At 46.7% G+C, this 23,905-nt stretch overlaps 2 protein-coding genes across 2 annotated transcripts in view; both read left to right on the plus strand.

The window, feature by feature from the left end:
- Nucleotides 1–20,279, plus strand: part of LOC135383338 (uncharacterized) — a 224,306-nt gene extending 204,027 nt beyond the window's left edge. Inside the window, exons 7-9 of the mRNA XM_064612842.1 lie at nt 5,165–5,326; nt 5,722–5,841; nt 20,077–20,279. Coding sequence (XP_064468912.1) covers nt 5,165–5,326; nt 5,722–5,841; nt 20,077–20,238 — 444 coding nt within the window. The 3' untranslated portion in view covers nt 20,239–20,279. The remainder of the gene's footprint in view (nt 1–5,164; nt 5,327–5,721; nt 5,842–20,076) is intronic.
- Nucleotides 20,280–22,066: 1,787 nt separating this feature from the next.
- Nucleotides 22,067–23,337, plus strand: LOC135384518 (putative nuclease HARBI1). Its single transcript, XM_064613715.1, has 2 exons — nt 22,067–22,909; nt 23,005–23,337. The coding sequence occupies exons 1-2, from the start codon at nt 22,067–22,069 to the stop codon at nt 23,335–23,337; spliced, it is 1,176 nt and encodes a 391-aa protein (XP_064469785.1).
- The last annotated feature ends 568 nt before the right edge of the window (nt 23,338–23,905 follow it).

The following is a 23,905-nucleotide window of genomic DNA, read 5'->3' on the forward strand; positions in this document are numbered from 1 at the left end:
CCCCATCAAACACTGGCGCAGGTCGTTTCCATTTACTTCCCAAGATCCACAGTATACACACGCCAACGAGCTCTATACGGCTGACATCCCAGGCAGGCCTGTTGTTTCTAATAACAACACACCAACAGAAAGACTCTCGAAATTCCTGGACCACCATTTAAATCATATTCCGACAACACTGCCATCCCATGTAGAAGACACACCACACCTCCTCAGAATAATAACAGATATAAATAACACGCGTACATTTGGTAGGGACACAATACTCGCTACGCTACATGTGACATCACTGTATACTAACATCCCACACAACGACGGAATCACAGCCCTCTGTAATACCCTTTATACAACAAACACCAGAAAAGAAACGGAAACCATCCTCGCTCTAATGGACTTGGTCCTTAAACTGAACTACTTCGAGTTCAATGGCAAGTACGTGGCACAAGTATGGGCACACCTGCCGCACCCACTTACGTCTTCATGGGGTCCGTAGAAAGTTCTTAACGCCCTAGCATTAAAACCCACTCTGTACCTTCGATACATCATTTGACGTACATACAATAAATAAAGAAACAAATATATTTATAAAATGGGAACAGCGAGAACATGAATTTCAAAGGGTTGTAGATCTACTAAACACCGCGCATAACACTATAAAGTTCACATCACAACACTCAAGTCACTCATTCAACTTTCTCGACACCACAATATTACTAGACAACGGCAACCTCACTACAACCCTGCCCTGCACAAAGAAGCCAACCGACAAACAACAATGACTTCACTTTAAGAGTCACCACCCGCGCCGCTGTAAGGTTGGAATTCCTAATGGGCAGAGCGTAAGACTGTGCAGAGTTTGTTCAAACGACACAGATTATGCTGAGAAGCTTGACGAACTCTGCAGCACACTTGCCTAAAGAGACTACCCAGACTGCCTTCTTTTCCGAATTCAGTCGCAAGGCACTCACACTCGATCGAAACGAGGTTCCGAAACATCGAGCCAAATAATCTACATCACAAGACATTCCAACGCACTTCAAAACTACCGACGCGCAAAAAACCTAGCAGACTCCTTGGTGAACGCCAAAACCAGCAAATGCAGCACCTAGTATAGTGAAACACGCCCCTGCAACCTCCCGCGCTGCAAAGCATGCAAGCACGTTCAACACGCTAACTCCATGAAAGGCACTGCGAGCAGTTACACCCACTCTGTCAACCACGCATTCACATGCACAAGCCCAATGTCATATACTGCATTTAATGCGGCGACTGCTCTATGCAATACTTTGGTGAAACAGGCCAACAAATGAACAACCGCCCCACCGGACACAAAATCGACACCTCCAACAAACTCCCCAAAGCAGTCGCCGAACACTTTACTGGCCAACACTTTTCTATGTCGTTATTGCATGCCACAACTGTGTATTACGAATATACACCTTACAAAAAGAAAAAAATGAAAGAAAAACGCTTTGGTTGCTCTGAAAATTTCCCCACGTAACTACTAATCTCCTTATCTTCCGGAACGCTCGCCAATTCCTGCATGTTGCCCCGTTTCTCCCCTTGTTCGTGAACCTCCTAGTTATGGATCCGGTCTGGAGCTAAGATGACTTCAGTCACATAATTTCCTGCGATTGTATCTCATTACGGCCGATATCTCAATACGGCCGAAAGTCTCAATACGGCCGATAATACTTTAATCCCCAAGTGTCTCATTACGGCCAGTGTGTCAATACGGCCGAAGATGTCTCATAACGGCCAAAAGTCAAAATGTGTATTCTCACATGGCTCAAGGAAATACATCAATGAGACACCACTTTACTATACTCTAATACTACAACTCACACTATACTACACTACTGCATGGCTATACATACATACATACACACATATTGTGAGACAATCAGTATGTTATACCACAGCACAATGCAGCATATTGTGTAATGTGTACACCCCCAAGGTAGTGTTGATGTTGCTATGAAGGAGCAGGCTACTATGTGGAGCTAGCTACTTTTGGAGAGCTAGATGAACATTCGCTTTGTTGGGACATTTTTTTATAGTTATCCTACAGTCACTGGCCAAGAAGGAACTAGAGCACTGCACGGGCACGGGCTTACCCGAAAGCCCGAACCCGGCCGGGCTTTGCGTTTTTTATGCGGGCCTGGGCCGGGTACGGGCTTGACAACGCCGGCCATGGTCTGGCATGTACGCGAACATATTTCGCGAGACTGGACAGCTGAATTTTCCTGACTTTGTATCATGATATTCTCACCTGAGAACTATAACTTTTTTATATGTGATCACGCGTATTTCGTGAAATGGGTCTGTATTTCACATGTGCACTCACACGCATTTGGGGACGATTGGTGTGGCGGGCGCGTTGAGAGTCCTGCACGGGGGTCAGTTAGGTTAGGTGTTCTGACATATCTCGTTCGCTTCAGAGTTCGAGAAAGGGGAACTAACACCGGTGCATGCGCAATAGAGCGGAGATGAGTCTCTCTTGAACCGCAAGGTGCATACATATCGCCCACGTGCAGCTGCGCGTTGCCTTCACAAGCAAGCAAGCACAAAGCACCGAACCGCATGCCGGCAGAGAAACACAGCCGATCCGTTGGAGTGTACCTCCTCACTCTCTACCAATTGGCTGCGTCCTTTTCCTCGCTGCGCTCTTTAGTATATCTAAATACGACTCCGGCCCTCGAGAGCAGATGCGCGCTGGGACCGGGCCTGAACATCGAAACAGCCGGGTACGAGTTGGGCCCGAGCCGGCGGAGTCGGGCTCGAGCCGGGCCCGGGCTGTAAATCTATAGAAGACGTCGGGTCCGGGCCGGGTCGTAGCAGCCGGGCCTGTGCCGGGCACGGGCCTGAAAATTAGGCCAGTGCAGTGCCCTAGAAGGAACACCCATCTCAGTCGACGGCAGTTAATTTCCATTCGCTTTACAATGGTACAATTCTTGCTTCTGGAATGAGTAGACCTGCAAGAAGCGAGAGCCTGCGAAGAGCAACCGTGAGTAGGCTAGAATATTAAAAAACAGGCATTTGACTCCACATGGCTGGTTTTATTGTACACAAGCTGCATACATGTTGATATATGTCAACATGTATGCAGCTTATGCACTTATTGTGTATGATTGTGCATGATTTATGTTAGCCTTGTATGAAATAACGGACATATATGTGTCCGTTATTTCATACAAGGCTAACATAAATCTTCAACTAGACAAAAAAAAGACAAGCCTTAAAAATGTGACTTCCAGGTAAACACAAAGCATGACCATGAGATGAATTTAGTTGCACTAGTTCATTCACTTAATAGAAACAAGTGAATATGAAACAGCGATACTTTGATGCATGCATGACTTTCCTTTTCTCGTTTCTTTCTTATAAAAGTAGTGCTATATAATTTTTCACTTCACAACAGAACCGTATGATACGTTTGTAATCTTAACAGCTCACCTCTTTAGCAGAAGCAGCACTCTCGTATCGGAAACGGACCAGTATTGTTCTGCTGAGAGGAGACCGCCGTTCCATTCTGCGCCGCCTAGTGACACCCCTGGCTTCCCGCCAATGGACAACCGACAGTATCCCCCCGTCTAATGTTGAGCAGAGTTGATCCAACGCTCGCTTTCCGCATGCGACGAAACACATCTCGTCAAGATGCTGCATTAATCCACCGAATGCGACTCGACGTGACCTTTACAGCTCAGTGGCGTTACCGCTTGAGACAAGTTGACTCTCCCACCTGCTGCCACTGTCGTGCTCTTGAGGATCTGGAGCACATTCATTTTCATTGCACCCACTACCAACATTCCCGAACCGCACTCTCCGACTCCCTTAGTCAGCTGGACTCTCGGCCGTTCTCCTTAGCGAAATTGCTTGGTTCCTGGCCCAATCCAGCCCAGCAACGATCTGCGCTCAAAACTCTTTTAAAATTGCTGGACACCATCGGACTTCGATCGTTATTGTGAAGGGACTCCATATTTTATTCCCCACATCCCCACCAGCAATGGGGTAGAGTATCGCCTCTGGCGATGAACCTCCCCACTCTCCATCTCAAAATAAAGTTGTTGTTAGTTGTTCATCCTTCAGCCAAGACTCCCTGGGCATCCTATTAGCCATGTTGTTGTTGTTTTTCTTTTTCGGAATCCTTCGCGTAGCCAGATAACATGACTGGAATGGAAAATAGCTATAAATAACAATGTGTTTAAATGAATTCCTCTTGAAGTGTTTATTCTAATCAGATATGCAGTGATGACCACTAACTACTTCTACAGTAGTTTAACTATAACTACTAACTACTTTGTGATTGAGTAGTTTAACTAGTAGTTCAACTACTTTTCAGGGGAGTAGTTAAAACTACTTTTTTAACTGCTGCAATGTAGTTTAAGTACATCTATAACTACTTAACGTTGTCCACCAACACCAATCCCTTGTAGTGTTCTTGGACAGCTAAATATGAAGCACGAGCAATAATAAGCTTTGGCTCAATCCATTGCTACGATCGTCAAATACAAAGCTTGCAGCGGGATTCTTTCTGTGCCTACGTGATAAACTAAGTTGCAGAATTATTTCATAGCAAATGAGGCTTCACTAGACAAGCATTAAAAGAAGATTTAGTACACATGCACGACACAATTGCTCTGCACCTCCGTTCTCATCAAACAAGTAGCTCAATATAAAAGTCGGAAGCACAATCGTGCCGTAAAGCTTGAGGCAAAATCGGAAGTAGTTGCCGCCTTCAGTAACCTAACTACTGTAGTTAACTACTTCAAATAGTAGTTTAACTAGGAGTTGCCACTACATTTCTGCAAGTAGTTGATAACTACTTTTTAACTACAATCAGGTAGTTTAACTGGTAGTTTAACTACATGTAGTTAATTACTGGCCATCACTGCAGATATGCTTTTGTGCTTAGTATGGTGCAAAAGCCTGCGCAACATCTGCAGATGTTCGCCGTAAGCAATTCAAGGAGATCAATTCAAGTACACCGACTTGTGCTTTTATTTTTGAACAAATATGACGACAAATTTAAACAAATGAAATATGGTTGAATGTTCTAGACGAAGATGAATTGTTCACGGTGCATAATTGTGTTATTCTACGCTTTATAATTGCGTGGGCACGACAGTGGTGAACACCCTAATTTTCTTCCGCTTGATTGCAGACGAATGTTATTAGCGCTCTCAACCCAACTGCTTTTTCTACCAACGCAACGTTCATGCTGAGTCTAACCATGGGCGTCCAGACTTTCCAGATGAAGAAAACTGATAGCGTCACTCAACTGAACATAAACCCATTGAGCGCTACTATGAGTACCTTTGCAGAGGTACACGTTTTTACTCGATAATTGCGGCTGGGAGAAAAGTTTACGGAACACGCGAGAGGCGTACTTTTTCTTCGGTGCGACACGCCAGCAGGCGCAGGAAGAGGTTGAGTTCACTGTTTCGGAGGGGTGGAAGGGTGCGCTGTTAGCGACACACAGCGGTAGAACGGTGGCTTCCACTTCGTAGGCACATCAAAGAGATACCGGAACTACCGCTGCGTGTCGCAAACAGCGCACCCTTCCACCCCTGCGAAACAGTGAACTCGCTCGCTTCTGGCAGCCGCCAGGGTGTCGCACCGAAGAAAAAGTACCTCTCGCACGTGTTTCGTGAACTTTTGTCCCAACCTGTACTTGCTCGTGGGCGTAAGTAGTGTATCACGACGTGCAGTTCTTTGCAGACATGTGCTTCAGGTTTGACGGCCAAAACTGAGGATACCACCTCTCACTTCACGATCACTGGAAGTACTACGACACACGTCCAGTACATTTACGACAGCAGTGACACCATAACGACGAAGGTAAATCATTCTTACTTTCCCTTACTTTCATCCTAGTCCGTATAGACAAAATTACAATGTGAACAGTGTGACGAGGATATCAGCGACGTATGTGGTTTTTATTATAGCTTAGAGCGCCTCCTGTCTGCCCCATGGTTTCACATGTGGTGATTTTGGCTGAGTCCCCCCCATGGTTGCATTTCGAATCTGCTCGAAGTTGCTGGAGGCGGTTCTAAGCTTAGCCTTCAGGCTTACAAAACTAAAGTTCAGTTATTACAAAACATATACAGGAAACTGAATTACTTGATGGCAGAGTTCACATAATTGTGTTGCTCAAGTTGTCCGTGAACCGGCCTTGGTGGCTGAGTCTTGTTGCGGACGTCAGGTCAGGACCCTTTGAGTGGTAGCTTGGCCATCGGAGCAGGAGTGAGGAGAACGAGGTGACGGTGTTTATTACAGCGTGGTTAGGAGACAAAAACATACAGAAAGGGGCGAGCTTATATACCCGTCTTGCAATCGCGGCGTTCTCTCTAATAGACGAGTTCAGAAAATTCCAGAGTGCTTAGCGTCGCTTTGAACTTTGGGAGTTTACTAATACGAAAGAAACAGGTGACCTCCAAATTGTTCCGATTTCTCCCCTACCGGTCCATTGTCCACGACGTGTCAGGGTCAGCGAAAGCGAAATGTAAAGCACTATTCATCGTTCCCCCGCTCAGCAAGCGCCCAGGATGCAATGCGTGCGCAAAGAGCACTGAGATTTTCTGAACTCGTCTAATAACGACAGTCAGGGGTTGTAGTTAGAGCACTGCACGGGGCCGGGCTTACCCGAAAGCCCGTGCCGGGCCAGCGGGCCGGGCCGGGCTTTGCGTTTTTTATGCGGGCCTGGGCCGGGCTCGGGTTTCAGCCACCGGGTACGGGCTTGACAACGCCGACCATGGTCGGGCATGTACGCGAACATATTTGGCGAGACTAGACAGCTGAATTTTAATGTCATCCTTTTTTTTATTGGGTATGGTGTATCATGGTATTCTTATCTGAGAACTATCACTTTATTATATGTGATCATGCTTACTGTAGAAGTGGTTTTTTCCGCGTGGAAAATATTTTCGCGTTTTCGAGCAGAGCTGCTTTGAGGATTGATTCGCGAGAACTTAAATTCGCGACACAGGTTTCCGGGAGTGCTTTGCTCTTGCATATCGTGCCGCCGTCAATACTCGGGCATATTTCGGCACGTACTAAGACGTTGTTCACGTGGATTGCGGCATTCTAGGTCTATTCCTTTGTTCTCCTCACAGAGATAGGAGGAAAGGTCCTGTCAAATGGCCTTTAGGGACCCTGTAGGAGGCCTAGTACTGGCCGTGTGCAAGTTAGCCAGTTTATTTTAGCAGTTGTTATTAATTATCACTCGGGGCACTGACCAGTTCGGTTGAGATGTGGTACTATCATTCAAGCTGGTTTTGAGAATGCGGGGAAAGGCATGTTCTGGCTTCGTGGTATAGTGGTATATTGCATATATAGTGCAAAGCGTTTATAGGAGTAACAAAAGCATGATGAATTTTCATTTCTTTTCATCTTGCGTGATGGGATAAAACAATCTTCTGCGCTTGCTTAAACTGCCTATGCTACATGGAGTAGAAAGTATCAGGTAGTCGCGGTATAGCGTCGAACGCCTAACGATTTTCGCCCTCATATGGCCAGAGTTATTCGCGGGAACTTAAATTCCCGATTTTGAAGGTGTGCGCGAAAAAAATAACACTTCTACAGTATTTCGTGTAATGGGTCTGGATTTAACACGTGCCCTCACACACATTTGGGGACGTTTGGTGTGGCGGGCGCGCTGAGCAAATCCGGCACGAGGGTCAGTTAGGTTATGTGTTCTGACATATTTCGTTCGCGTGAGTGTTCGAGAAGGGGGAATAACACCGGTGCATGCGCAATAGAGCGGAAATGAGTCTCTCTTGATCCGCAAGGTACATACATATCGCCCACGCGCCACTGCGCGCTGCCTTCCCAAGCAAGCAAGCACCAAGCACACAGCGGCTTGCCGGCAGAGAAACACAGCCTGTAAAACACAGAGCGTACATCCTCACTCTCCACCAATTAGCTGGGTCCTTTTCCTCACTGCGCTGTGCTCATTCAATACGCGGATTTGAAGGGAGACCAGAGCAGAGACCAGAGCATAGCGCACGTCAAAAGAACCCCAGGTGGTCCAAATTATCCGCATTCCTACCCTGCGGCATGTGCAACATGTCACCACACTGCGCAGACAAAGCTTACGTGTAACATCACAGTACCACAGTACCATTTATACTCTTCAGTAAATCTAAATACGCCTCGAGATGACATAGAGCAGAGGCGGGGTTGGACCGGGCCTGAGAATGGAAACATTCGGGTACGGGCTGGAAATCTGTAGAAGACGCCGGGCCCGGGCCGGGTGCGGGCCGTAGCAGCCGGGCCTGGGCCGGGCACGGGCCTGAAAATTAGGCCCGTGCAGTGCTCTGGTTGGAGTAGCCTTGTCCAGCCTGGCCTTCACGTCGACTGCGGAGTGATGTCACAATCCTGCATGCCCATTGGTTGCTTCTGACGTCAAGTCACTTACTGGCGACATCACTTTGGTGGATTAGCATCACCTTGCGGTGGCTGTGGGAGCCCATCCAACTTGTAGATTACTCACACGCACAACCACAGTAAATGCAAAGATGTACTGTGAGATCCTGGGTAAGCTTCAACAAAAACGCACAGGCTTGGAAAGGGTGTAGCGTCCCACGTCAATGAGGCGTCGTCCCTTCACATCGACCATCAAATCGAAGTGCTTGAGGAAGTCCGCACCGATGATGGCATCAGAGACGTCGGCTATGATGAAGACCCATTGAAAGTTCCGACGCAGGCCCAAGTTCAGGGTGAGGGATCGCTCACCTTTAATTGGTGAAGAATTTACAGCTTGCAATGAATGCTGAGAAGTGCGATGACGGTCCGAAGGATGGGGTGGAATGTTACTGACTTCAGCGCCAGTGTCGATGAGAAAGCGAAGATGATTGATGGTGTCGTGGACGTAAAAGAGGCGGCTGTTATCAGGCCCAGCGACTTCGGCCGCGTTCAGTTGCCGGGGCTGTGGTTTCCCGGCCACGTACATGGTGGTTGACAGTTACGGGGCCGGGGACCGAACTTGGCATGGTACCAACAGTAAGGTGAAGACTGAGCTGGAGGTGGAGAGCGGTATCGTCGGAGCGAGCGGGCGTGTCGGCGACGGGTATCCCGGTAGTGCGGTGAAGGCGATCGATGTTGTCGCGCGGTTGTAGAGGCAACCAGAGTGGTCAATCCAGTTACAAGCTGTGTGAGCCGATCAACGCTGGATTGTAGGGTGTTGACAGTGACGGAAAGACTTGAGATCGAGCGCTGACCATCAGGATACTGGGCAAAAGGTGTGATGGCAAGAACGGGCGGCACCGTGTGAGCCGGGGGAGGTACGGGGTCCGGATTGCCGTATGCATGAACGGAGCGGGTAACGCTTGCAACGGAGTCTGAGCGCAAGTCGAGGATACGATCCGCCAGCCGCGCCATGTCGTCCAACGTCATCTCGCCGGCTGCGGTTAAGACCACCCGAATGTCGGATGGCAAGCGGTGGAGAAAGAGTTCTTGCAGGATGGTAGAGTCGAGAGGTGTGTCACCTGTGAGATGGCGCATGCGGCGGAGTAACTGAGACGGCTTCTGGTCGCCCAACTCCTCAGCGCTAAGGAGCTGTTGAAGACGTCGATGAGTAGAGAGAGTAGTACGGGCGAGCAATTCCCGTTTCAGGGTATCATACGGCGCTTCTGCCGGCGGACGGAGAATGATATCACGAATTTCGGCAGCGGCATCCATGGGCAGCTGGCGGCTTGGGAAGTGACGCGGCGGGCGTCGAACTGCCGCTTGATTTGGGCAAACCAGAGCTCGGGGTCTTGGGTCCAGAACGGCGGAAAACGGAGGCGAATAGCATCTTCGGCACCCCCGAGAGCTTCTGTGGTGCTGCGGTGAGCAATCTGCGCCGCAGCTGTAGCTGCCGCTGAGGTGTCGGTACCCGATCGGAGCAGTGGCATAAAGGCAGGAGGATGAGGCATCGGCATTCAGTGTTCGGGTCACCAGATTGTCGCGAAGTCAAGTCACGACAATAGAGGAGACAGAGGCAACAACCACTTCACTGCGTGAGTGCCGGATCTCAACTAACGAATAATCGCACGAACAGTCAGCACGAGCAGGGCAGAGACAGGGCTCGTCGTTGTCAGCAGGTGCCGCTACATACGCATGCACCCATACAGTCACCAGGTGGAGAGACAGCCGAACTGTTCCACAACCGGCAAGGTTATTTATCTGTACAGTGCGATTCAGCACTGCATATTGCAGACATATTGGCCAGACTTGCGCACGTTACCGAAAGAGAAGGAACTAAATGTCGTTATGTCCGGCTGCCTCCGACTGCCGCACCCGAGACCAGAAAGTGGTGACGCGGCGAACACCGCCGGTCATGTGGCACCAGAGGGCGGTGACGTTCCCTGCCGCCTGAGCGTCAGCCGGCAGAAAACTGACTCGTGTGGATACACGGTTACTTGTTCCCATAAAAAAAAAAAAAAAAGGGGGAACTAAATACGTTGTTGCCCGCTACCAAAATACCACAAGGAAGGCGTTCCCGTCACATGACAGTAACGAGTTACGTTACCATGGTATTACAGAGCCAGGATAAACATGTCAAAATTATATTGACATGTGCTTTATTTGGTCCGGCGTGGAATTCTATTGCAACAATAGCTGATAGTCGAATGAGCATCAGTTATTTTAGAGCTTTTCCGTGTGAGAGCCTCTGTGGCAAGACTGAATAATTGCTCTGGAAAGGCACGGCTGCGTCAGATACAGCTACCTTTGTTGGATGCACGTGCTGGAAATAGGATGCGCCTGTTTAGTAACGAGACTGCTTTTCGTTCAAAGTCAAGCTGCACAAAGCTATCGCGAATTTTTACGAAAATAGTTTAACAGTCCTGAATAGTGCAAAACGACATACTACGAAACGTTACTTCCCAGATCTCAAAGTGCCGAGTGCTATAGAGTAAACTACTTTACACGTTTCTTTTTTTTTTTTTTTTCGTGTCCTACGGCGCACACCTTTTTGGTGTTGCCTTTACACCCGAGTGAAGGGTGTTTCCTAAAACACTCTTTAATCAGGCGTATTCATCATAAAACGCTCTTATAATAGTCGTTTAAAAACCAGAGTTCGACGTAACTCGTTACGGTATTTAAGTTCTTTTTTTGGGTAACTTGTAACTTAACTCGGTACTTTTTCGCCGTGGTAACTTTCAGAGGAACTCGTTCCTTTTTCAGGTAACTTTGCCAAAATAACTTTTCCACATATTTTCTTGCTTTCTCTCCGGTTCCTTCATGGCATTTTTTGCCATAAAACGTGATATTCAATCAATGGCAGTATTTTATTCAGCAAGTAAGAACCGCTGCCATTGAAATGAAGCTGAACCATTATGTGCGCCCACAGGGAGTAAGATGCAAAGCGTTCGAATAGACCTCTACCAGAGAACCGTGAGCATGACTTTGGTAGACAGACTGAAACCGAAACAAATTTTAAGGATAGGGCTGGGTTCCACGAACGGGCACTTGTTCGCTGCCTCCCATTGAAAGGAAAGCAGGACCGAGGGTCGCGTCCCTTTAAGGGACCATATCATCATCGCCTCAAGACCGTGGCTTTCGGGCGCGACCTTGTTCATCTATAGCTTCGAGCGTAGTTCAATTCTACCAAATTTGTGGCGCTGTTTACTCGTTTGTTTACAAACAGGGAGAGGTCTATTGCTGGACATAAACGAAAACGATCTCAGCGTGTTGCAGTAGAGTCACTAAAACTCTATGTTGCACTCCTCCGCAGGCAACTCAAGGTCTAACTCAGCTGCTCCCGCGCGCTCCACCTGAGTAATGCTATTTTGTGTCCGAAGTAACTTGGAAGTAACTCGTCCTTTTTTTAAGTGACTCAGTAATTGCGACTTACATTTCAGGCTGAAGAACTTCGTTATTAAATTAGTTACATTTTTCACACGGTAACTTAACTTGTAACGAGTTCTTTTTGACGTGCTTCTCAATCTATGTTAAAAACAAAAACATCTTTAAAAGGGACTGTTCTGTTGAAAACACGTTTAGGATGGAATTGTTTTCTGGCAAATACTCCCTATCAGATAGCTCGTGTAGTACAAGCTCCTGCTGCGGCATGCTATGGCAAGCACCACCCTGAACACAGCAGAGTTCCAGTCGTGGTTGCAACGTACAACCTAAACCGGAGTGCAACGCGTCACAGTACACGGGTCGTTAGCTTGATAACACTGTGGGATCAGCGTGACTACCGAAGAGACGTGGGGCACCCGCGGCAAGATATATTGGCGTATTTAATGGATCATATATTGAAATACAATTTGTTGGGGCGCATTCATCAAGTGTAATGAGGCGGAAAACGTTTGTAACGATGACGAGAATGCGTTTTTGCAATTAACACAGTCGCCTGCAAGAGTCAATGAAACCAGCTAAATTCCTAACATCATTCCCTGTCAAGTGCTGCGTTTTCAACTCAGGTTATCGTCTATAGCGTGATTACTTGCTGAGCGGAGCTGTGAAACCAGCATAATTTTACTTTCACGAATTAAAACACCAGTTTAATATCATATTCGCTATTTCAAACGGGATGTAAAAAAGGTGTATTGGACGTAAACACCTCTTTGAAGTCCTCACTTTACACCCTCAATGGTCGACATTGGATAAAATGTCGTGTACGTGATATCACACCTTTATTAATGCTCATGTTGCGCCCTTTGTTTCAGTCTGCGGGACAGGAAACGGTGTTTTTATAAGAATACACTTGTTTTGAGCGAATAAAGGTGTAAAGTGATTTACTGTGTAGAGACGAGCAAAGCTTGCAAAGCTGGCTAAAATCGTGCCTGGCGTGAACGGCAGCTGCGGCTCACTGAGAGCACCTAAAAGTGTGCGGTTATCTTTTGCGCATAGACGAGATCATGCTCTACACAGTGTCGCAAATCCCGGTTGTCATCCTGTAATAGGTGCTGGTATAGACAGGCCCGAAATTTCACAATTGTCCTCCTATTTCGTGATTTTTTTGTGGAAAAGTCAAACAATTAAATTTTAAAGAATGTTTGTCCTTCTAAGGTCTCATTGAATACTTCAGCAGGAAAAATCGCAAGGCACGTAACTTTCGTAGTCACTGCAGAGAAAATATGGGAAGTATACGTTTTTTCGAAAATTCGCTACAACCGAGCGTAAAACACGCAATGAAGAGGTCGGAAGAAACGTCTAAAACCAATCCAGTTCTATAGAACGAGTCTTCCTCGACAACATATTAACAAATCTCGATGGTGTTTTTTCGTATAAAAGAGATTTTGTGTGTGTAGTAGTAGAGGGTATTACGGCCAAGTGACCCACGTTGCACGTATTCGGTGGGGTGGTCTGGCTTTGTTTCTTAGGCTTCTGTTTTAATTCACTTTTTTCTGGTTCGTTTTCAATATGAAGGAACATGGATCCAGTTGAGCGTTTCGGAGTTCCGATTCACCAGTATGAATATTAAGCAAAGTTGCTTTTGTCACATTTAAATGCTGAACAATTCAACAAAAGTATTAACTACGACAAGTCTAAGAAATTATAACATTAGAGGAAACGACAAATATACAAAAACGTCATTTACATGGCAGAAGTACTGGAAGCGACGGAATCCTGTGGTGGTGGTCCTTCATCCATGTTCTACTAGGTTCCAGTGCGGCTCACAGCTAAAGCCCTGCACAATCCCCTGATGGAAGCTGATATCCGCAAGAAACTTGTGGGTTGGAATCAAATGTGGACGCTTGTTGTGATCTGCGGATAAACCGCGAGATTGCGCCATCAGTTTTCTTCGCACTAGGAAACCAAACACAGAGTCTGGGAGAGATATCTCTGGCGTCTCGAGTCGAGGTGCGCGTTTGGCGCCGGTCTTCCGTTTCACTTGCATTAAACGCTACCTATTTCGTTTGTTGCAAAATGTGTCGCTCTGCTTGGTACCGTGTATTCTTTCGTGGCAGCTAAACCTGTGCATGCCGTCATGCATCTTTTGCATGCACGTAGCACCGTGGACGCTCAGGACCTGTCCTCGCTACAAAAGCTATGCCACTGCGGGGTTTTCACAGTCAGAACAAGAGAGAGGAAGTCGCCCGTATGAATAAGTTCGGGGACATCTGTTTGTGTGAGTTTTTTGCGTGCTGTTTCGTGCTGACGGGAAATGACGTTTATTTCTTGGAAAATTGGCTAATATATGGAGCCCAGAAACCGAACTATCGCTGCGTGCAGTGGGAACGCGGATTGTACGGGTAGGACGTGAATGTCAGAAAGCTCATCCGCACAGGGATTTAGCTCACACGACAAAAATTATTACTTAGACCTGGCCATCACCGGTAATCCCCAGTCTCCGTCACCGGCACCGTGCACACCGAAAATAACGCCATAAACTTAACCACCCAGGATTGCAATACGCGCGTTATTCTACAAAAGAAAAGACTGTGGTAACCTTGCTGAAGTCTGTGCCACAGCACATTGCTTCGCCATTGCAACCAACCAGACCAAAAAAAATTTGAGATACCAGAAATAAAAGGAATTGAAACAGTGGCCCAAGAAACAAATATAGCACCCTACCGGATACATGCAACGTGGGTCCTCCTCAACTTGATACCCTGTGCTAAAGGGAAAACCTCTCTTGTATACGAACATATTTTTTCGAGATTTTTTAATATGTTGTAGAGGAAGGCTCGTTCTCTAAAACTGCATTGGTTTCAGACGTCTCTTCCGACCTCTTTATTGTGTGTTTTACGCTCGATTCTAGCGAATTTTGGAAAAAGCGCTTACTTCCCATATTTTTCCTGCAATGACAACGAAAGTTTTGTGTCTTGCGATTTTTCCCGTTGAAGTATTGCATGAGACCTTGTAACGAAAAAATATTCATTAAAATTTAATGGCTTGATTTTCCACACACAAAAAAATCGCGAAATAAGAGGAAAGTTGCGAAATTTTATGGCCCGTGTGTACCAGCACCGATTACAGCATGAGAATCGGAAATTGCGACGATGGGTTGAGCATGGTTCCCTCTATAGCAAAAGAAAACCGCACACGTCTAGGTGGTTTCTATGAGCCGCAACTGCCGTTCACGTCAGGCACGGTTTTCGCCAGCTTTGCGAGCTTTGCTCGTCTCTACACAGTAAATCATTTTGCACTTTTATTCGCTCAAAACAGGTGTATTCTTATAAAAAACACCCTTTCCTATTCCGCAGACTGAAACAAAGGGTGTAAGATGAGCATTAATAAAGGCGTGTGGAAGTACTTGTGAAATCTATAGTCGTGTTCAACATAAAAATGAAAATAAATGTAGTCCATAAGCTGCCAGAATATTACTCAGCCGCAGATAGCATGGCTGGACGCAGATGGCCACATGACACTACGATGCGTTGCGGCGCTACAATATTTCTTTTGTCACGTTGTTGCGTCTCCTTTTCTCCAACGAGTATGTTGTTGATGGACTGGATTTATTTTCGTTGAACACGTCTATTGTATGCTTCCAGCCACACGATCACATACAGTGAGAGCGCGCATGATTTGGCTATAGCGTAGTCCATAGTTCAAATTGGGTCAGAGTACGGCACCGAAAGGTACATACGATGTGTACAGGTGTACTTATGTAATTCCGGAGACAGCAGAGATCGGGGGTTTAGTGAGTCTGTAGAGGTGGTGTTGTTCCTCTACATGAGTTCCACCGGCGCAAACATTACGCAACATGCTTCGCCATCCCAAGACTATGTGCCCCACATGTGCCAATCATGTGTTATATACAAGATAGAGTGTGAATATTGTGTTGCGTATGCTACGTAGAGGAAACACGAAGAAAGAACGCCACTTAGATGAAGGTCTCTTAGTAGACTTCATGGGTGTTGCGGAATTTGCTGTCGATGTGAGAACCGGATCTTTCTAGTAAGTCCATTGCGTGATCCCTTACTGTTGGTTTAGTATAATCCCGAGCGCCAAGCAAAGTCTAGACTTCTCTACTTAATCCCTCCACATCCTGGTCTTTCGTACTTCCTGAAAAAGGTTGTCGTCATTCCATGCAAGTCGATTACAGTTCCACGGTATGAAACAAATTCTAGAAACAGTCTACTCTGAGGTAGTTAAATACAACTAAAATTCCACGCTTCGTTATTTTTGCGCCTCTTGCTTAGTATTTGAACTTTCAATAACGTTTAGAAATAGTCAATATGTGCGTCAAAACGTTTGCTGACGATGTCGTGAGGCCGTAAGAGCTCATGAAAACACTCATAATGGTTACCTTCAGTAGCTCTCCCGTGTATGTCTTTTTCATGTCCATATTCTTGATAAAATTCGAATAGTTAGCTCAGGTCAACGGCACGAGGCATTGTCAAACACAGAAGCCTCATTTGGGACTAGTCTCTACATCAACAGCAGTACATCTGCGGTCCCTGACGTAGTGCCGATGCGGCCTCTCTCGGGTGCGCAACTATACTGACACGTCGTGGGGCATTCTACAGGTACCTGAGCTACTTCTACGTCAAGTGTATCCGCTCCTAAGGCCCGGTGGCTCGTCACTAACTGTGGAATATAGGCGATTGACAATTGTGCACGAGGATACTATCATTACTATTCCGTGGGACGCCACGACCAATGCAGGGAACCGCTGGGAGTCCGTTTTGTGCTGTGACGCAAGTGGGCCGTCGCCGTTTCGGTAGGCAGATGACTGTCAGTTCTTGAGTTCCCAGCCCGGGTGAAGTTCGGTGTCGCCTCCATGTGACAGACCCCTGTCTGGTTCACCTTGCCAGAGGTCATGTTCTCCTATGATGACTTCGAATGTGTGCGATTTGCGTACTGAGCGAGGTCTCTAAGCTGTCATCATAATGTTGTAGTAGATAAGGCAATTACACACAACAAACGCAACCAATGCCTCACAACGCCCAGTTGCATAGTTCAAATGATTGATGGCAGATGAAGAAAAGCTGCCATCGTACTTGTTCGTAAAGGGTGAGTTCTCTGTGTCCGGTGTAGCGCAAAGCTACATTTGACTGCCCGTCAATTATGTGTACTGTTTTCTAGCGTAAGCTTCTTTATCACTTTGTTACACTGGCTTCCCCAATAAAAAATTCAACGACAACAAAAAGGACGCTTCGACGCCTATGTGGGCGTCCTCATCAGCTTGAAAAATGTAATGAATACTTTTCATGAGAAAGGAAATCCTTTTAAACCCTTCTGTCATTCCGGTAGAGGCCTCTTGTGGCTGTTACAGGCATTGGTATCGCCATGAATGTTCCATCACTCCAGGAATTTTCTGACTCCCGTGTTCACGTACCGAGGCCTTCACATTATCGAAACCGAAGGAATGTCCTGTTTTTTGCACATGCTCGACCACTTCGGTGAGACAATTCTCTGCAGATTCTTGATCTGGACTTTGTGCTGTTTCATTCAAGTGGCGTTCTTTCTTCATGTTTCCTCAACGTAGCATACGTAACACAATATTCACACTCTATCTTGTATATAACACATGATTGGCACGTGTGGGGCACAGAGTCTTGGGACGGCAAATCACGTTGCGTAACGTTTTGGTTTGAACGCGTAGTGATGGCAAGTAGTTTTAAAATCCTTCGTACAGACTCTGACAGTCCGCAGAGGTACGAAATTCATACGATCTTTTCATGGGGAGGCCTTTCCTCTGTGCTATCTGAAGACATTCTAAAGCCTGTGTTGATAACGAAACTGTCAGGGTAATGGTTCTCCTTGAAGATGTCACCTGTCAAAGTACCTTCAGCCATCTTAGCTTGACACGTGCTTGTTATGGCGTCTAATAGGTTAACTGGGCGGTTCTAACCGTATCCAAAAATCCCACGGTTAAGAATCCATAGGTGCAAAATATCAGAGATCACCTAACCACAAACTAGCCGACGTCACTTCCCTTTGTGTTGCTCCAGGGCGTGTGCCCAGCAAAGCCGAACCTTCGTTAGAGTGTGCATATCGAACACACGCGAAGCTAGTACGTGGCTCATTGTTATCGTATTTTGAAACACTGTCATTCTCAGACCTCGCACATATAAGCTTTGGTATTCCAATAAGTTCCCCGAGAACTACGTCATTGTCACGTGATCTGCCCAGTGGCGGCAAAACAAACACACATGGTCGTATATACTCGTACGCCAGAACACGCGAATACATCAAAGGGTGGCCGGTCCCCACCGCTATGACGCTTCAGTCACTGCAATGTTGGCATAGCACAGGGAGCGGTATTCGGGATCTTGGCATTCTCGATTTTGAGAACTCGGAAAGCGTGGGATATACTCGCTTACCACAACACGCGACATTAGAAAAAAAAAAGAAAGAAAACATAATTGTTCACCTAAATTTTCCCATCGCAACTGTTCTCAGTAATGCTTGTCATGTCACCCTCATGGTGCGGGACTGCTTGGATATAATTCAGGAGAACATTTCGTGAAGAAATGCACGCAGAGTGCATTCATGAATGTGCGAAACATTCGACGGCAGCGGTATCGGGTAGCGGTATATCTGGTATCGGGAGTTATCAGGTGCGCCTGGAAAAGCTGGCTACATATTTAGGCAGTCCGACAATTGGCCGACACAAGCGCCGTCTTCCAATTCTGACCTTCGGGCGACGTCGGTTGGCCCCATCGTTTAAAATATCATGACCTACTTCAATATAGAGAAGATAAAAAGCCTATAGACCTACTCTATAGTAGAATGTCATGGTAAATATATCGATTACTCCTGGAGCTCCTCTTCATGTGCTCCTTGTTTTGCATTCCGACATTACTTGGGAGAACAGACGTAGTCCTACAGAAAGGAAGGAGTTGAGCGAATGGCGCACACATAACACAACTGTGCGTATTAATTTCAGTATGATGTCGTCGGAATACAGTGACCAAGGAAATGTGATATAAACGTGACATAATCTAACGTGACATAAAAACCAGTAAAGCCAATTCGAACATATGTATAGGGCGCTTATTTTATCGTTTACAGAATTTTTTATTAAAAAAATCTACAAGCGCTGCATGGATGACGCTTTTGTAGTGCAAGAGTGTGCCCCTGCAAGAGTGGGTGTAATTGCAAGATAAGTAATGAACTCAAATTCATTTAAATAGCTGTTTACTTAGGGACCTTCTTGAAAAACCGATATAATCGAATGGAAGATAATCCTCGTTCAAAAGCCATTTTATCTTTTCAAAATCCAGAATGGAGCGCGTGCCGTGAAACATTCATCGCGGAATTTCGCTATGCAAATGAGCCGAAACGAAAATCGGGCGCCTCAGAAGCCCATCACCTTCGCCGTATCTCTACTGTGGAGTGATTGATCTTGCGGGCAGATCAGCACTTCTCCAATCATGTCCATCGCTCCAAAGCACGTGACCTTCTAATCTGGAATGAGCGCCGTGCTCAAGGTTACCGCGGTTTCGTCTGATTTGCATTGCGAAATGCGGCAATGGATATTTCAACGCATATGCGGTTCTCAGGGCTTTTTAACGTAAGTGGCTTTCAAGGAGGATTCTCTCCCATCCCGCTATCGTACTTTTGCACGAAATTCCGTAATTAAAGAGTAAATTAGATAATTTTAGACTCCTCGTAATGGTCAAACTCTCTCTCTTTCTCTAAACGGTTCACTACTGGCCAGTAGACGTGACGTTCTAGACTGGCAGCCGCACCAGGATCCTACGTTTGGTGCTGCCGGGTGTGGAACTTGTAATCCCAATTTCTACTTCTTCGCACATATTTTGATCGTTTGAGGAGTCCTATGAGAGTCCGATGCGCATTACCGCCCTTGTTGAGGAGGAGAGAAGAGGGACATAGTAAATTGCTTTCACACGTAAATCACGGACGCACTTAATGAAAGAATGACATTGGCTTTGTACTGCTCTCACAGTAATGCAGTCTTCCATACAGCGATGGTATTTTTTTCCAGTTTAGTGCCCCACTAACAGTATTCTAGCTCCGAGAAAGTTTCTGTCTGAGCAAAGAACGTGTGACACGAGTGCTTTCACACTCGGCCGGTACTCGGAGGATATGGTACGACGATTACGTGCTTACGGTACGGTATAGCATGGTACACACACTACGTGCATCGCCCGATGTATGTTTTGGAAAGCATAGGACTAATTACAGGCTTTGGAATCCTAGCCTACAGTCGTGGTTCTTTTCCAGGGTAACCTCGCGAAAGAAGCGATAGCGCAGAAAGCGATAAAAGTACGGCAAGGCTGGGCCATCTTCGACGTTGAACTTGACGACCCAGGAAACGTGTGTAAGAAGGCACGCTCCTTCGACAGGCTAATCGAAGTGGTGACCGCCTTGGGCAACCTGCGCTGATCGGCTCATTCTAGCAGACCCAATAAAGTTGGAATTGTTCATTTTGTCTGTAGTGATATCTCCGGCCTAGTTTCTAGTGCTGTGTCATACCCTTGTCGCACGGGCAGTCTTAACCGAGGTTATACCCAGTGTTGTACGTATCGCCGTTACAAGTAACTCCGTTACAGTAATCGATACTTTTTCGGTATCGGAGTGCGTATCGCGATACTTTCTTAAGTGGGTATCGGAAAAGTATTTCCGTTACACATTTATGGGAACGCATCGTTACCGATACCGATACTTTTTAGTGCCCCACCCTTTCTTCACCGACCATATTTCTTACCCTTATTCATTGTTATTGCCCTCGACAAGAGCTTGTGGACACGCCTACGTGCTCCGTAACCGGAATTATGAAATTATACCAAACACGTGTTCACCGTTTTTCTTTGAAACTGAAGGAAATAACCACGCTGTGTTCAACAAAAGAGTTGAGGTCAACGAACAGAGGTCAAGCTTTTGACCGTGCGCTCTGGATTCCACTGCTAAGCTGCCGTGTCGCACCGAGTCACGCTCACATATACTGTGGCATTGTTAACTTCGGAAGGATTCCTGGGTTCGGAAGGACTCCATTGGACTCCATGGTTTGTGTGGGCCTGACACCAACTTAATTGTCACACTGGCCTCTGTCAGCTGCCGGAGACACCACGGCTTGCAAGGATGGCAGGAGACGATTTCAAGAACCAGCTATTGATAAAAGTCAAGCATAACGTTTCCGAGCTGCAGAAGTTTGTTGAAGAGCTGGTAGCAAGCGAATTTATAAAACAGCATCATACTCTGTTCGTAGATAACCAGGGAGCAACTGCGGTCGCGACGAATCAAGTGACGTCAGTGCGAAACAAACATATTAAGCTCCGTAATTTTTTTCCTACGTGAACAGTGCTCCCATACAGCTTATGGGAGCTGTATGGGAGCATACAGCTCCCATAAAAGCTGTATGGGAGCACTGGGAGCTAGATCGTGCGTGAGGGCCAGCACATTCCAAGAAAAAAAAAGCAGTAATATGGAGAGTAACTGCAGCTTGGAGTTAGCTCTATATGGAGCTCCATGGATGGAACATATGGAGTTAGCGCTATCGCTGTACGGTAGGGGACGCTACATATGAAATATGCTGTCTTATCACTACAAAACTGTTCACGTAAGCATCTTTACGTGTTGCGCCATATCTGTATTTCAAACAAAAGTATCGCCCAAAGTATCGCGTTACTTTTTTTAGTAACGGTAGCGGTACTTCGTTACTTTAAAAAAGAAGTATCGATATCGGTATTTCGATACTTTTTACTCAAGTAACGTGTATCGGTATCCCGATACCATATTTCGGTAACGGGTACAACACTGGTTATACCTAACCGTGGTAAGAATTAACCGTGGTTAGGAACGAGCACTCTTTGCTGCTGCCACAAGCGTGGATCACGATCCGGTCGGGTCGCTCGGACTAATCACGTGGTTGTCGCCCTAGCGGTGCAAATTTTTTAGATTTTACAAAATGTCACCAAAGAGAAAACTTAATAATATTGAACAAGTAAGATAACAATATACCACGCTGCAAGATAAGTGCAAAGTGAGTATTTCAGTGTCAGTGAAACGTGGCTACACTTCGGTCCATGGTGGCAACGCAAAGCAAGTTCACAACAGTGGTCACGGGCAGCTTATTTCTCGCGCTTGCTCTGTTTGTTTTGTACTTGTATGATCTTTTCCTCGGGGCTGTGCTTTGCCGGAACAAAATTTCATCGACTTTTCACTAGACGGCGACGACACCTTCATACAGAACGCCGCAGTAGCGAAAACTGCGATGGCTCTCAGCAAGCCGGCGCCGGCTCTCACTGACGACGACGATGAGGCTGAGTTTTTGGTGACGTTGTTAACGTACGAAGTAGCACTTAGAAGGAAGCACACGTGGCAGCTGACGATGCTTCGCAAAATCCGAGAGCTCGAGGCACAACAATGTGCCAGGAGACGGTGCCAACGTCTCATGATAGCGGCAGCGCAGCTTCGTTCCTCCGGCAGACGCCTGTGGTCATTTCCGCGGGCACCGTCATGGTACGAAACCATACTGCCTTTTCTTCCTGACAACAAGTTTAAGGAACACTTCAGAATTAACCGCAGCACTTTTAACTATATCGTAGCTGTTTGTGAACCAATGAGGCGGCAGGACGCAAATACGTGCAAAGCCATTCCTCTGGATAAATGCGTCGCCAGTGCATTGTACCGGCTCGCATCTTGGGCAGAGGACAGGACTGTGGCGAACCTGTTTGGCATTGGGCGATTCTCCGTCAACGGCATTTTTCGAGAGTTCTGCAAGATTGTTCTGCAGCGCCTGGAACCACGATACGTAAAGTCTCCCAAAGCATACGAGTTGGCAGAGCATTTACGACAGTTTTGTGCAGTCGCTGGTTTTCCACAAGGTGTGAGTGCCCTCGATGGCTGTCATATAGAAGTCTGCCCACCAAAGGATCAGGCTACAGATTACTATAACTATAAAAGCTGGTATAGCACTGTCCTGCTGGCTCTTCTAGATCACACCTATAACTTAATATACACAAATGTTGGGACACCTGGAAGGAGCCATGATGCTGTAGTGTTCGTACGGTCACAACTGCCACATCTTCTGGCCAGCGACTTGTTCAAAAGAGAGGTAGTCAATCGAAGGGGTTCGAGTAGGTCCAATTATCCTTGCCGACCAAGCATTCCCACTACAGTGTAACCTGATGACACCATTTCCACAACCAGGTCCAACTGGTTGTCCTTCGCATCTATTTTAGCTATCGCCTCTCAAGTGACAGGCGCATGGTTGAGAACGCGTTTGGTTGCCTCAAGGCACGGTTTAGCATTTTGCATAAGGGTCTCGAGCGCGACATTGACAACGTGAACTGCATAATCCGGGCGTGCTGTGTTCTTCACAATATGTGCCAGCAACTCTGTAACCACTGTGATGCCAACTGGATTGAGCTGGCACAGCGTGAAGAACAAGGGCGTCCTCAGCTATTGTGCTCGAATAATCGGGAGGAACCATCAGGGGTGGCAGTGAGGAATGCGATTGCCATGTACCGTGCTGGAAGCTGATCGGACATCTGAATCGTGAATTTAATTGTATTCTGTATTTATATCTTATTGTACCCTGTAGTGCACACTTTGGACAAAGTTGTGTTGAAATAAATAATGTGCTGTCAGTCAAAATTGTGAATATCAAACTTGATTAATTCTTGAATCTAAGAACTTCTCCATAATGCGGATCACGGTACCCTGCATGTCGTTCGATTCTTCGTGTAGTCTCAGCAATTCCTTCTGAAATTTCTGGCTCCTTTTTGTAGCTTTCGCAGCTCGATCAGCTTCTTCCTTGTGCAACGAGAGCAGCTGCTGCACCAGAGTCGTTCCTGGACGCGTTCGCCCCGTGGAGTACTGCTGCGGGTGGTGGCTGCATTTTGCGCGCCAACACCTACGTTACCAGCGTTGATATCCCAGGAGAGCTGTTGTGACTGTCGTCGGTGCTCCCTAAACTCGCATGGCAGTCACTGTCAGGCGTGGACGAGGTTTCGTAGCTCCCCGAAAAGGGACTTTTAATCGACTCATCCCAGGAAGCTACAACCTCAGCGACTTCTGGCATTTCCGTGACTTCAGTCACTGGCTCCTG

This window comes from Ornithodoros turicata, chromosome 2 (assembly GCF_037126465.1).
Source record: "Ornithodoros turicata isolate Travis chromosome 2, ASM3712646v1, whole genome shotgun sequence".
Taxonomy (NCBI): Eukaryota; Metazoa; Arthropoda; class Arachnida; order Ixodida; family Argasidae; genus Ornithodoros; species Ornithodoros turicata.

Coding starts and splice junctions, on each gene's coding strand:
- LOC135384518 (XM_064613715.1), top strand. CDS start 22,067: ATGGCTCTCAGCAAGCCGGCGCCGGCTCTCACTGACGACGACGATGAG. Junction 22,910..23,004: donor GCGACTTGTTCAAAAGAGAG/GTAGTCAATCGA, acceptor TTCCACAACCAG/GTCCAACTGGTTGTCCTTCG.